Source organism: Monodon monoceros, unplaced genomic scaffold (genome assembly GCF_005190385.1).
Source record: "Monodon monoceros isolate NGI ecotype Baffin Bay Population unplaced genomic scaffold, NGI_Narwhal_1 Super_Scaffold_12, whole genome shotgun sequence".
In the NCBI taxonomy this organism is placed as follows: domain Eukaryota; kingdom Metazoa; phylum Chordata; class Mammalia; order Artiodactyla; family Monodontidae; genus Monodon; species Monodon monoceros.
Genome location: NW_021703768.1, coordinates 31,127,649 through 31,142,763, shown reverse-complemented (window position 1 = coordinate 31,142,763; position 15,115 = coordinate 31,127,649). Strand labels below are relative to the sequence as shown.

The following is a 15,115-nucleotide window of genomic DNA, read 5'->3' as shown; positions in this document are numbered from 1 at the left end:
ATTGCTTTCATCAAAAACATTCTAAAGCAATGGATCATTTAATGACAACATATGCCATTATTTAGCCATTTTCTCCGATTTTTACAGAAGAAACTTTAGAAGTTTTTACCAAATATATTAGAAAATGATGGATTTTCTGGAAGAAGAGATTTTAGTGAAAGTGTTTTAAGAACAGAGATATTTAAAAGCCACTAGGACTGACATCAAAAGAAAAATGATATGGTCAACACTGCAGTTTCAGGAATTTATTGTAAAACAAAATTTTTAATGAAACTGCCTGATTTATCCTTATGTTCCTCTTTTCCTAATTTTACATACACACACATACACATGTGTGCATGAAAAGCTTCCTTTAATAAACTATGAATAGACATAGAATGACCAATTTGGTATACTGTGTAGTAATAAGCAAAGAATGCCCATTTTGATGAAGTCACTGACAGATCTGCAAAGGCTGTCAGTTTCTCTTCTGACCATTATTATTTGTTTCAACTCATAATTATTACTGAAAATAATCTGTAACATAGAGAAAGGTGGTATTAAAAAATGATCCATTCTAGGTATCAAAAATACAAAGTATATCAATGGTTTTCTTTATATGTTTTTCCTTTTACTATTTTGGAGGTTACACAATTTCTATTTTGGGGGCATTTACTCTTAAAATTGTAACTTGCAACTTGACCTAAGCTAATCTAAAATTAACTAATAACATCTCTAGCCTCCGCCCAAATAATATGATTTCAAAATGACTGAACTGATTCCACTCTCCTATCTTCCACATTATTGTTCAAAATAATATTAGATCCACTTTATTTTTAAATCTTCCCAGATTTATTCATCATCAACATTACACTCAATGCTACATAAACTTAACAAAATGTTTATTAACTTTTTAACACATTGCTTCCTACTGTCCATTTATTATTTTTGAGGTCTACTTCTTTGTTCCTGAAATACAGTCTTTAGAGTTCTTTCAACAAGGGGCTGTCGGTAGTAAACTCAGATTTTTTTTTTAATTTGATCTCATTCATGAATAACTGTCTAGCAGGGAACTGATCTCTACACTACTCTAAAAGACACTACTCCACTGAATTCTTAAATTACTACTGAAATACTTACTTCCTCCTCTTCTGAATCATCATCATCATCATCATCTTCTTCTTCTTCCACATCTTCACCAAGAGGTGGAGGTAAAGGACCAAGGATATCTTCCTCCATATGATTAACTGGTTCTTCTGCCATTTTAAGGGGTAAAGGGGGGCCAATTAACTCATCATCAGAAGATTCAGAACTTGCTTCACTTTCACTACTGCTTGTATCCCTGAAAATATAGAAACAGAAACTCATTGCCTATGCTGAAACAAAGAAAGTACTCTGGAGATAATACTGATTTCTCAGGAAACCCTGACTCTCCTTTTAACAACTGAGTTTTTTTAATGTTTTTAAATTTGTAATTCAAACATTGAATGTGTGACTCAAATATTATTTCACCTAAAGAAAGTGAAAAACTTCTTTTATCTATCTTACCTAAATACAAAGTCAGAGACAAAAGCTCAGAGCAATTACATGTTAGAGGCCCATTAGATAATCCTCATTCATAAAGAGCCAGCAGAACAACTGGAATGTGGAAGAAAAACTACTAGATACTACACCATAAGAAAGAAAACTACTGAGATAACCAATGTTTCTATTCACTATATGTGAATACGATCACTGTTTGCCACAGGAGTAAATAAAGTCAGTCATGTAAGAAAGTTAATATTACTGTCAAAATGTTTCAATATATTTTCTGAAATACAAACTATTTCTCAGTGCTAATCCGAGTTTGCTGAGTTGCTAAAATGTTAAACGTATTGATAGCTTTCCTGGATTGTAAAGATACCTTACCCTAGGGAGTATCATATTGATTCTCAACTGTTTTTCTACCCAACACACCTGAGGACTATTACACACTCTCATTAAAGTCTATATTAAACACCTTTATACATTCGGAAGCCACCACCATCCACCATCCCTCTACCTCCCACCCCATCCCAAAAGGTTGAGAACTGCATTCCTAATTATATCAATTAATCTATCAAATATTTTCTAGGATTCAAAGTGTCACTGCCTTCTAATGAAGTATCTCTAGAATATAAGCTCAATGAAAGCAGAAATTTGTCTGTTGTGTTCATTGCTGTGGCTCTAGCACCTACATGATGCCTGACATAGGCAGTCAATATCTACTGAAGAAAAAAATGGGATTTTTCTTTTTATTTTCATCTAGGTTCAATATTAAAAGAATACATACTCATAACATAACATACATGATATCCTTATACAAAGACAGGAGCTAGCAAACCTCCATAAAGAGAATTTCTCTTTTTTTCAACAGTTAAGCTCAAGGTGCTCCAGCCCCACAGGCCTTCTTCATAACTGAACACGTGAAGCTTGGTTCAGCCTGAGGGTCTTTGCACTTGCAGTTCCCTCTGCTAACACACTTGTTACATGGCCTCTTTCTCATCATTCAGTTCTCCTCAAATGTCACCTCCTCAAAGAGGCCTTCAGACACACACCCCTTTCTAAACTTTCAAACACACCCCCATCAGTCACCATTACCTTAATTACCTTACTTTGATGATCTTTATTATGTACATTGCTAAATTATATTGTTTGATTAATTATTTAGTTGTTTGTAATCTGTTATCCATCCCCTCAAATGTCCCCACAGCAATATGAGCTGAGATCTCATCTAACTTGCTAAATGCTGTATCCCCAATTTCTAAAGCAGTGCCTAACCCACAGAAGGTGTTCAATAAATACTTGAATGACTGACTAAATTTGTATTAAACTATTCATGCTCCCAAATTTTCTCTCTTGTGATCAGATCACAAATTTCTGACTGTACTGGTTACAAGTCACAGACTTCCTTAATGCAAAACTAAGGCCACAGAGAGCTCTAAATTGAAATGTTAACCCTTAGCACCCATGCTTTAACCCAGTTAACTAGTTCAAAAATAATCATTGAACTGAGAACTAAACAGATCCATATAGATTTCATGGCTGATTATGCAGGCCTAATACCCACATGAAACTTGATAGAATGTATCAGCTTCTAATTCTGCTTCTGGCTTTTTGCTGCTAATGTGCACAAGCCAAAAAAATGAACCATTTTTAACATATTTTCAATATCCTGAAAAACAAAGTCCATGAAATTATGTCCAAAAATGTCCCTGACTGAAAACAGAATACATTCCATGTTTAAAATACGCCTTGATTCAATGTGGTACCCAAATATGAACCAGAGCCTGAGAAACAATATGTACTCGATGTGAAAACAGTTGAGTCAATCCTAACGTTTTCCTCGGCTGACTTTTTTTTCCACCTGACTTTTTAAGCGAGATTTTAGCTAGGCATTAAATAAGATGTATGGTTGTACAATTTCATTAAATTCATAGGCAAAATTCATTGTTTCTGGTACTACTTTCTTAAAAGGAAGTGCGAATGTCTAAATGATTCCTACCTTACAAATCTAGAGTATATCAGTATTTCTCTACTATTCTACAGCTATTTTTCATAGGATAAATGATGTATTTCTTCTCAGTACTTGATTTCTGAATGATAACTTACACCCATATAATATTTCTTTAAGCCAATAAAAAGGGTAGTTTTAGATTACTGTCTTTCTCTAAACCAAATTTTAACAACATTGTAGACATTTTTTAAATTATCTGTATGCACTGTGAAACAGAGTCTCAACATGCTACAAAGGAGAAAATCTAACATGAAACATACTTAAAATATATAGGACCAAATGAAATACAGCAAGAGAGCAGAAGACCAATTCCAGAACTGAATTCAAATTATCATAATAAGTAACTTATATATAATAAGTGTGCATTTTAAAAAAACAGGAAGAAAATGATCACCATATAATGAATGCTGAACATTCATAAAATAAAATAGAAAACTACTCTGGAATCACACCTTACATTAGAATCACCAAGATGGGACTTCCCTGGTGGCGTAGTGGTTAAGAATCTGCCTGCCAATGCAGGGGACACAGGTTTGAGCCCTGGTCCGGGAAGATCCCACATGCCGCAGAGCAACTAAGCCTGTGCACCACAACTACTGAGCCTGTGCTCCAGAGCCCGCAAGCCACAACTACTGAAGCCCACGCGCCACAACTACTGCAGCCCACCTGCCTAGAGCCCGTGCTCCACAACAAGAGAAGCCACCGCAATGAGAAGCCCATGCACCACAATGAAGAGTAGCCCCCACTTGCCGCAGCTAGAGAAAGCCCGTGCGCAGCAAGACCCAATGCAGCCAAAAATAAATAAAATACATAAATTTATTTTTTAAAAAAAAGAATCACCAAGATGGGTCAAAAATAAAACAAAAACAAAAAAAGTTGGATCCCTACTTCACATCATATACATAATGAACTCAAAATGGATCAATAAGGGCTTCCCTGCGGCACAGTGGTTGAGAGTCCGCCTGCCGATGTGGGGGACACGGGTTCGTGCCCTGGTCCGGGAGGATCCCATGTGCCGCAGAGCGGCTGGGCCCGTGAGCCATGGCCGCTGAGCCTGCGCGTCCGGAGCCTGTGCTCCGCAACGGGAGAGACTGCAGCAGTGTGAGGCCCGCCTACCGCAAAAAAAAAAATGGATCAATAAGCAAAATGTAAGAGCCAAAGCTATGTTTTTTAGAAGAAAACAGGAGAAATCTTCATGACCTATAATTTGGCAATGGCTTCTTAGATATGACATGAAAAACATGATCAACAAAAAGAAAAAATAGGTAAGTTGGACTTCACCAAAATTAAAAGCTTTCATGCATCAAAGGATATTAAGAAAGTAAAAAAACATAAAGAATGAATAAAATATTTGCAAATCACATATCTGCTGAGTTAATAACCAGAATGTATAAAGAATTCCTACAACTTAACAACAGAAATACAAACAACACAATTTTAAAATGGGCAAAGGACTTGAATATGCATTTCTCAAAAGAAGATATACAAATGATCAATAAGCATATCAAAAAATGCTCAACATCATTAGACATTAGGGAAATGAAAATAAAAACTACAAGGAGGGACTTCCTTGGTGGTCCAGCGGTTAAGAATCTGTCTTCCAATGCAGGGGACGTGGGTTCAATCCCTGGTCGGGGAACTAGGATCCCACATGCAGCACAGCAGGACAACTAAGCCCACGCACCACACCTAGAGAGCCCACATGCCCCAACTACAGAGCCCATGTGCTCTGGAGCCCACATGCCACAACTAGAGAGAAGCCCGCATGCTGCAACGAAAGGTCCTGCAAGCAGCAACCAAGACCTGACACAGCCAAAAATAAATAAATATATTTAAAAAAAAAAAAAACTACAAGGAGATACCACTTCCCACCTACCGGGATGACTATAATAAAAACAAAACAAAACATGGAAAGTAAAAAGTGATGGCAAGAACGTGGAGAAATTGGAACCCTCACACATTGCTGGTGAGAATGTAAAATGGCGCAGCCACGGTGGAAAACAGCTTGGCAGTTTTTCAAAAAGTTAAACATAAAATTACCATATGACCCAGAAATTTCACTCGTAGGCATATACCCAAAAGAATTAAAATCAAAGACTCAAACAGATACTTGTATGCCAGTGTTCACTGCACTCACAATACCCAAAAGATGGAAACCCAAGTGTTCATCAGTGAAAGATGGGGAATTACTGCTTAATGGCTAAAGTTTCTGTTTGGAGTGATAAAATTTTTGGAAATAGTGATGACGGCTGTACAACATTATAAACATTACTAATGCCTCTAAACTGTATAATTTAAATCGTTTAAAATGGAAATTCTTATGTTAAAAAAATTTTTACCCCAATTCAAAAAATCAAGACACCATAGTAAAAGAAAACATTTAGAAATACAGAGGTAAATTGAAGGGAAAAAATGCTAAAAAAAATTTAATCATTTCCTCTGGGAAGCCAGAATCATGAGCAGGGAGAAATGAGACTTTATGTTTGACTTTGTAATGTGTATACCCTACTTCGATAAAAATTTAAAAGATCAGTGGTTGCTAAGGGTTTGTGGGGAGGGAGGGATGAAGAGATGGAACACAGAGCATGGTGAAGGCAGTGAAACTACTCTGATTGATACCACAGTGGTGGATAAATGTCATTACAAATTTGTACAAATTGACAGAAGGTACAACATCAAAGAGTGAACCCTCATGTAAACTCTGGATTCTGAGTGATGAAGATGTGTCAGTGTAGGTTCACCAACTGTAACAAATACACCACTCTGGTGGGGGCTGTTGGTAATGGAGGAGGCTATGCATGTACTGGGCCAGGTGATATATGGAAAACTCTCTGTACCTTCGGCTCAATTTTGTTGTGAACCTAAAACTGCTCTAAAAAAAACTCGACTAAATTTTTTAAATTAAAAATAAAGGGGCTGGGGAAATTGATTATTCATATGGAGCAAAAAATAAAAATGAATAACATCTTTACATTATCCACAAAAAATTAATCCTATGTTGATTTAAGACCTAAATATGGAAAACAAAACTTAAAAACTTTAGATAAAAATATAGAAAGTTATCTTTATGACCTCAGTGTAAGGACTCATTTCTTAAACAAAAGGCACACATCACAAAAGAAAAGGTTAAAATGAGAATATATTAACATTTGAAACTTATTTTTTAAAAAAATACCACTGAAAAACAAAAAAATAGTAATAGTAAACCACCAATTAAGGGGAAAACACAAGGAGCCTGAGAGAAAATCTTGCAGAAGACATAGTTCTTACTATATCTTCAGAAGAAAAAATACATGACCAGTAAACTTTTGAAATGATGATGTACAACGACACTGGTAATCATCAAAATGCAAATGAACACTATAAGGATACCACCTCACAACAATCAGATTGGCAAAAATAAAAATGTCTAACAATAACAAGTGTTGATGAGGATGTGGAGCAACGGAAACTCTTACACTCTGCTGGTGGGAAAGTAAGTGGGTACAAACTCTTTAGAAAACAACTGACCCAAATCTAAAGATAAACGTGTACTTACTCAAAGACCTAGCAAGTCTACTACTAGGTATATACTCTAAAGAAACTTTTGTACAGTAAAACAGAGGATAGCTATAAGGAGATCTCTAAAAGCATATTTTATAATAGTATAGAAAAACAGCAACCTAAATTGACTAGACAATGGATAAACTGTAGTATATTTCTAAGTGGAAAACTAAAATGCACTGAAAATGAAATGAACTATAGATTCACTTGTCAACATGAATGTGAAAAACCTCTTGTTGAATAAAAAAAGCAAATTAAAAAAATACATTCATTACAGCATTAATGACATCTGTATAAAATAAGAAATCATACAAAACAACATGTATTTAGGAATACACTCATATATAATAAAATTATTAAAAAGAGGATGGAAAGATAAATACAGGGAAGGTTTCCCTTGTGGAGCAAAGGAGTAGGATTTCAAAGCACTGATAAAGCTCTACAACTGTCTCACACGCTGGGTGTTTGTTTCATTGTTCTCTTTACTTTAAATGAAGGATATCTGAAGTTTTATATGTATGACAAGCTTCATAACAAAAATGTTTTGTCGAGCTTCCCTGGTGGCGCAGTGGTTGAGAGTCCACCTGCCGATGCAGGGGACACGGGTTCGTGTCCCGGTCCGGGAAGATCCCACATGCCGCGGAGCAGCTGGGCCCATGAGCCATAGCCGCTGAGCCTGCGCGTCCGGAGCTTGTGCTCCACAATGGGAGAGGCCACAACAGTGAGACGGCCGCGTACCGCAAAAAAAAAAAAAAAAAATTTTTGTCTAATTAAGGGGAAAAATATCCCTAACCTTACAGTGTCCACAATCATATAAAAGAACACACTACAGAAACAGTACATGATAGTTTACAGCATAACATGCTAAGTGGCACACTAGACACTGGGGAGAAAGATTTTAAAATATGCAAAACAATATTATTTAAGTCTTAGGGAAACAGAGATACACAAAACTTACAAAGAGATACATGGAAAAAATTCAAATTTAGAAGGTTGGTTACTTCTGACAAGAAGGGAAGGGGATGCAATTGAAGATAGTTCTCAGAAGTGTTCACTCCTAACAGCAAAAGTTTACTTCTTGTCTAGTGGGTATTGTACTTTATCACCGTTTTGAAAGTCTTAAATACTTCATAATAATTTCTCATTTAAACTCTTAAGGTAATTTTTATTAAATCTAGAAAAAAGAAAATAGCATAACAATCTCTTATGTGAGGAAAACTGATTGCCTAAGAGATATCTTAAATACATTAAAACAATATTATCAAACAGATGGGAAAATGAGAATAAGAAAAAATATCAAATCTAAAAAGTTTATTAACATACATATAAAATATGAGGTCAAAATTCAAATAAATGGAGAAGTAATCAGATTTATTCAAAAGGAGATATATCAAAATCACAAGAAAAAATGCATAGCTTCAAAGCAATTAGAATATGCAAAAATTAAACTTTAAGATGCTTCACTGAGGAAAATTTAACATTTTTCTCGGCCTATATAATTTACTGTTACTTCTTTCCTAATATATGAGAGAGAATTATTTTTAAGCTACCTTAAGCATTTTGAAAGCCACTGGCAAAAGAGCCTTTAAAAGTCCTTAACGACTGTGAATTTTCCTATTTTTTATTAAAAATGTGTTTTACAAAACTTCAAAAGAGAATTACCTTTAATTATGGTTTCTTCGCCCAACGGAAAAGGACACCATGTCCCTTCTCAGGACCAATAAAGACTGCATCATATAGTGCCAATGCATAGTACTTGTGATCAGCAAAAGAAGTTACCACTTCCTTTATATCTCTGGGAAAACTAAAATCTGACTGTTTATTTGCTGATCTCTAGTTAGAACTGAAGGTCTTTAAAAAGAAAAAATGAGCTCCTTAGAACAAAATCACTATCTTTATCCTCTTTTTTTCTTTCTAACAGATAACTACCCAGTTTCACTAGCTAATGTAAAATTAAACACCTAAATGGGAGTGAAAGAAGTTATCTAATCATAGCTATAAAGAATTCCTAGCCTGTTATGTCCTTATGAATAGGGACCTGTCTTTTTTCTTTTTTAAAAACATTATTTATTTATTTTTATTTTTGGCTGTGTTGCGTCTTCGTTACTGCATGCGGGCTTTCTCTAGTTGTGGCGAGCAGGGGCTACTCTTCGTTGTGGTACGCAGGCTTCTCACTGAAGTGGCTTCTCTAGTTGCAGAGCATGGGCTCTAGGTGCACGGGCTTCAGTACTTGCAGCACGCGGGCTAAGCAGTTGCAGTGCACGGACTCTAGGGCACACATGCTTCAGTAGCTGTGGCTCATGGGCTCTAGAGCACAGGCTCAGTAGTTGTGGTGCACGGGCTTAGTTGCTCCGTGGCACGCGGGATCTTCCCGGACCAGGGATCGAACCCGTGTCCCTTGCATTTGCAGGCGGATTCTTAACCACTGTGCCACCAGGGAAGTCCCCCAAGATATTTTCTACTATATTAGTGTGCATCCAATAAGTTATTTCTTGAATTTAGCACCAGGATGAAAAAATTCCTCTCTTCCCTAAGTGCTTTTTCTTATTAGACACTTGGAACACCATTGCTTTTTTTGCCATGGCTCCTAGAAAGCTTTTCACTCAATTTATTGTTCTGTGATTGTCTCATTCCACAACTCCAGTTTAGGGAACAGTGATTTTGTGCTGGGAACGAGCCTCATGTTCTGGGAAATGTTGGAACCATCTGGCTATAACTGAGTGCTTAGTTAGTTATCTTAAATGTATTGCAACTTTTGCTTCCAAAAGCAAAGTAATTTGCTTTTGGAAAAAGTAATGTAATTACAGTAGTTCTGTAATTTTAATCACTAATGACAAAAGTAATGCTGGGTTTTTTTATATCAATAAAATTTATTCTCAATACCAATACTGCACGTTCTTTACCTTTGGACTTTAAAGTTAGTATTGCGGAAAAAACAGAATCAACAAAACTACTGAAATTTTTACAATTTTCAATTAATGGAATCATTTGTTTGTCAAAACCTTAGCAATAAGATAAATTTCCAAAAACACAACAGTAGTTTTTTAACATCTTAAATCATCCCAAAAGTAAGAAACTAAAGGTAAATACTAAATGTTCCTCTCGGGAAAAAGGGTTTTTTTCCCTATCATATTGAAACCCAAGGACATTGTGAGACTGACAACTGATATAAAACCATAGACAATGCTAAACTGAATTTTTTGACTAATATAAAGAAAGGACACTCTACAGCAGGGGTTGGTAAACTTTGGCCCAGTGTTTGTTTTTTAAAGATTTACTGAACACAGATAAGCCCATTCATTTACGTGTCGTATATGGCAGAATTGAGTAGTTGAGAAAGAGACCACATGGACCCCAATTCCTAAAACATTTACTATCTGTCCTTGACAGAAAATGTTTGCTGACCCCTGCTCTTTACTAATATATGCAAAGATACTCATATGCTTCAGAGACTAAATAGATGTTAAGGTTGCACTGTTATGAAAAGGGAGAACCAGACTTGTAGTCCCATATAGATATCCCTTCCCTCCGCAAAGAGAAGTTATAGAAAAGACCAACCAACACTATTATGGAGAGATATTCTGCTCAAAAGCCTAGACTGAGATACCAAAGAATGCACCTTCTGGGTGAACAAAAAATGAAATTACATAAGTATAAGTGATATTTTGCGTATTTAGATATTTTATGTTTTTCTACCGTAAAAAGAGGAAATAGTGAAATCCACTGGTGAAATTTGCCATGAATAGTTTATGTAACCAATTTGATGATTTAAAATATATCTAAACAACATTAGAATTCTCATATTATCCACCTAGATTTGATATCTGTATACCTATTTATATTGTTTAAAGTTCTTAGTAATTAAGTTACATAGTATTAAATTTCAATTTAAAGTAATTTTAATGGCTGCTTTCTCCTATAACTCGATAAACTTTATAATGTGCCTCTGTTTATATTCTTTCTTATTATCTATTTCCATAAAGGATCCTACCAAAAAAGGTTATGAATGCAGAGTCTGGGGAAAGGGACAAAAGATGTAAATGACAAAATAAACATGAAAAAAATAATAAACTTGTCATCATCTTTCCAACTTTACATAGTTATGCTCTGCAGTCAAAAGGCATAGATTTTTTTTTTTTTTTTTTTTGCGGTACGCGGGCCTCTCACTGTTGTGGCCTCTCCGTTGCGGAGCACAGGCTCCGGACGCGCAGGCCCAGCAGCCATGGCTCACGGGCCCAGCCACTCCGCGGCACGTGGGATCCTCCCAGACCTGGGCACGAACCCACGTCCCCTGCATCGGCAGGCAGACTCTTAACCACTGCGCCACCAGGGAAGCCCAAAAGGCATAGATTTTAATACTTCATCTGGAATACTTCAGAAAAAGTCAAATGATTTACAATGTGACAAATGACTTTTTCCTGGTCCTAGACATACACAATTGCCTGAAATGGGAGAAATTATGCAAGCTTTTAGTATCAGGAACTTTGCCTAAATTGTGTTATGAACGCCTAGAAAAAGGTAGTTTAATAGCATTCTTTTGAGAAAGACAAGCACCTGGAAGATGATTTAGAGCAATCTCTGGCCACATTTGAGCCTGAAGATGTTGGTTCAAGATCTTCGCTTTGCCTTCTTAATTCTTTCTCTCTGTTCATTTCTTCCTCTTTTTCTCTTGCTTCTGAAAAGATTATAAAATTTTTTCAACAGTTAGGCTTCAAAATTTGTTATTATTTAAAATGCTATAAATTAACATAGTTACAAAGATGTAACATAGACATGTTACCAGTAACAGCAAAAAAAATTATCAATCTAAATGCCCAACACTGAGAAAATAACTGAAATTTACTGTGTATCAACATAATATGAAATACAGCCCATAAAAATAGTGATAGAAGAGAAATCCCTGGCAGTCCAGCGGTTAAGACTCAGTGCTTTCACTGCAGTGGCCTGAGTTCAATCCCTGGTCAGGGAACTAAGATCCTACAAGCCATGCAGCAGAGCCAAAAAATTTTTTAAAAAAATAGTAATGGAAAATGTACAAATCTGAGAAAATATAAACAGGTATGCTAAGCAAAATTAACACGTGAACAGTATATGAACCATGACTGTACTATGTAAAAAGGTGTGGCAAGTGACCAGAAGAAAGCATTCAAAGGTAAGATTTTAGGTAATCTCACCTTTTACTTTTAATGTTTTAAACCAAAAACTCAGTACTTCATTCCTTTCTGAATTTCCCAAACTAGATTTTTGGTCAGAGACTTCCTACCAAAATTATGAGGAAAGCTGAATTACATTTAGTTTCCAGAGTTGTTTACCTTGGAAAGACAAAAAAATTTTATCCAAGGAAATCTAATCTTTCTCGTCTGATAATTTCACTCAACAACTGGGGCGGAAAGCACATAGGAAGGAAATTAATTATATGAATAAGGCTTGTTCTCAATTGCCACCATCCTCAATAACCTGAGATAATCTTTAACATTTACTTCTTAAGTTAATAATGAAGAATAATACACCCAAAGTTAAGTAGTATCAAAGGGCACTTATTAATTGGAATGTTGTACTCTTTAGGTCTTTTGTTGCTAGGATGTAGAGGATGAGTAACAAGGAGATAGGCAGCAACTAGCGTCAACAACTAGTCTTTTGTTTCAAACATGGAAGATAAAACTCTCCAGGAAGAGGTAAGGCATAGCTCAGGTTAATTTTTTTGTGCTCTCCACTGGGCTGGGTAAGGAGTTAACAATTTGGCACTCTGATGCTGGAGGAGGCTGAAAACAATAAGAGAAGGATAATGCCCAAATTTAAGAGTGAGCCTGCTGGGCTCCGACCTTCATCCTGCTTCTCCAGACATTCCCTCCATTCCCTCCAGGGTGAGGGGGGATTGGAGAGTGAAGCGGGGAAGGCCACACTTGAACTGTAGGCTCAGGTCTTAGGGGCAGTTCTGACCCTAATCAGGAAACGATACTAAGGCACACATTACTAGCCACCTACACAACAGCCACTTCTCTCTTTCTCCTTGCTAAGAAAACCACAGTTCTCCCTAGGTAAGAAGCAACACTGTGTTTCAGGAGCTGCTGGGCCCCTCCCTGCACAGGGGGGCTGAAGTTTGATTCCAAGTCAACCATAGTGCTCTTGCAATGGCTGTTTTTGCAAATGATGTGCCACACTAATACCGGCTAATAACATGTGAGGGGAAGTCAGCTGAAGGTACATTTGAGAAAGGTTTTCTTGCTCCTAAAAAGTGTTACACAAAAGTCTCCTTTCAGCCTGTGGAGGTAGGTGGTCACCTGCATGTAACGAAATTTAGCTGACAAAATTTTGAGACATGAGGACAGTCTGCTTAGGACAAGCCAACACTCTAAAGCTGGCAAAGCAGAAAAAAGGGGAAAAAACTTCATGTCCTTCATATCAGGACGCAGGAGACAGAACAGCCCCACTCCAGAGTTCTTGTCATAGTGCAATACTAAACCTTTCTTATTTAAGCAATTTTTTATTAGGTCTTCTATAACTTCTTTGAAAGTAACCATTAGCATCTTAATATCAACCTTAATTTAACAAAAATAATAGCAACTAATACATGGAGCTTACTATGCTATGTACTAGGCATTCTTTTAAGTATTTCCTGTAAATTAACTCCTTTACCGCAGATGTAGAGAATGGACTTGAGGACATGAGGGGAAAGGGTAAGCTGGGACGAAGTGAGAGAGTGGCATGGACATGTATACACTACCAAACGTAAAATAGCTAGCTAGTGGGAAGCAGCTGCATAGCACAGGGAGATCAGCTCGGTGCTCTGTGACCACCGAGAGGGGTGGTCTAGGGAGGGTGGGAGGGAGACGCAAGAGGGAGGAGATATGGGGATATATGTATATGTATGGCTGATTCACTTTGTTATAAAGCAGAAACTAACACACCATTGTAAAGCAATTATACTCCAATAAAGATGTTAAAAAAAAATTAACTCCTTTAATCTTCATAACAATCCCTGGAGTAGAAACTTTTTTTCTTCACCTTTATTGGAGTATAACTGGCAAATAAAACTGTGAGATATGTAAAGTGCACAATGTGATGATTTGGTACAAAAATAATTTGTGACAGAATTCTCCCCATGGAGTCAATGAACACAACCATCACCCCACATATTTACTTTTTTTTTTTTTGGGTAATAACATTTAAGTTCTACTGTCCTAGCAAATTTCAATTATACAGTACAGTTTAAGTAGATACTACTATCCTCACTTTATAGTTGACGAATCCAAGGCAGAGAAGTAACAGAGCTATTAAGCCTCAAAGCAGTGAATTGAGGCTCCACAACTGTAACTTTCCTTGATGTGACCAGACTCTCTAGAGACTGTAAAATTATCCAAAGACTACCACCTACCTTACAAAACAGTGAGCCTGCCTCTCTCTCCAATGGGCCATAAAGTACAACCCTTTATTGCTTACTTGTCACCAGACTATCTGGAAACTATGACCCACCCACCTAACTAGAGTTCCTTCCCAGGGGATGAATACTCCAAACTATTTGCCCCATCCTGGTGAAGATCTAACTTTTTAATTTAAAATTTAACCTTTTTTTTTTTAACAATAGTAAGGATTTTCTATTCAGAGAGGCTTCTGCTGTCACCTGCTGCTTCATAAAAGCAAGAAGAAAAAAAAAGAAAAGACATTTTTGAGAAAAAAAATATTTTTTTCCTCATTGTTGACTGAGGACAAACCAAAATGAAACATAATTCAATAAACTGTAGCTCCCTGACCAAGGGGATCATTTTCACATATTTTTACTGAACGTAGGACCAAGTACACTGTAAACACTGTAAAAATGCTCCATATGTTCCCTTAACAAAAGTGAATTAACCTACCCCCCCCATCAGCTCATTTTATTCTTCCAAGTACCTCATTTTATCGTTAACTCTCTACTCTCAGATAGTTACCAATTTTGGATAGCCATTTCTGCAAAAGCACGCCAGATGTATGCAACTCTCATTTAGGTTAACCGCAAACTATCCAAGGACTTGCCTGGTGGCACAGTGGTTAAGAATCCGCCTGTCAATGCAGGGGACA

At 36.6% G+C, this 15,115-nt stretch overlaps 1 protein-coding gene across 3 annotated transcripts in view; it reads right to left on the bottom strand.

The window, feature by feature from the left end:
- The window catches only part of WDR70 (WD repeat domain 70), a 307,123-nt gene that overhangs the window by 286,275 nt on the left and 5,733 nt on the right, over positions 1 to 15,115 (bottom strand). For 2 of the 3 annotated variants that reach the window (XM_029216477.1, XM_029216478.1), the window contains exons 4-5: positions 11,612 to 11,732; positions 1,120 to 1,321 (exon numbers count right to left, since the gene is read on the bottom strand). In XM_029216477.1, the coding sequence (XP_029072310.1) occupies positions 1,120 to 1,321; positions 11,612 to 11,732 (323 nt within the window). The remainder of the gene's footprint in view (positions 1 to 1,119; positions 1,322 to 11,611; positions 11,733 to 15,115) is intronic. The other variant, XM_029216479.1, reaches the window with a different exon arrangement.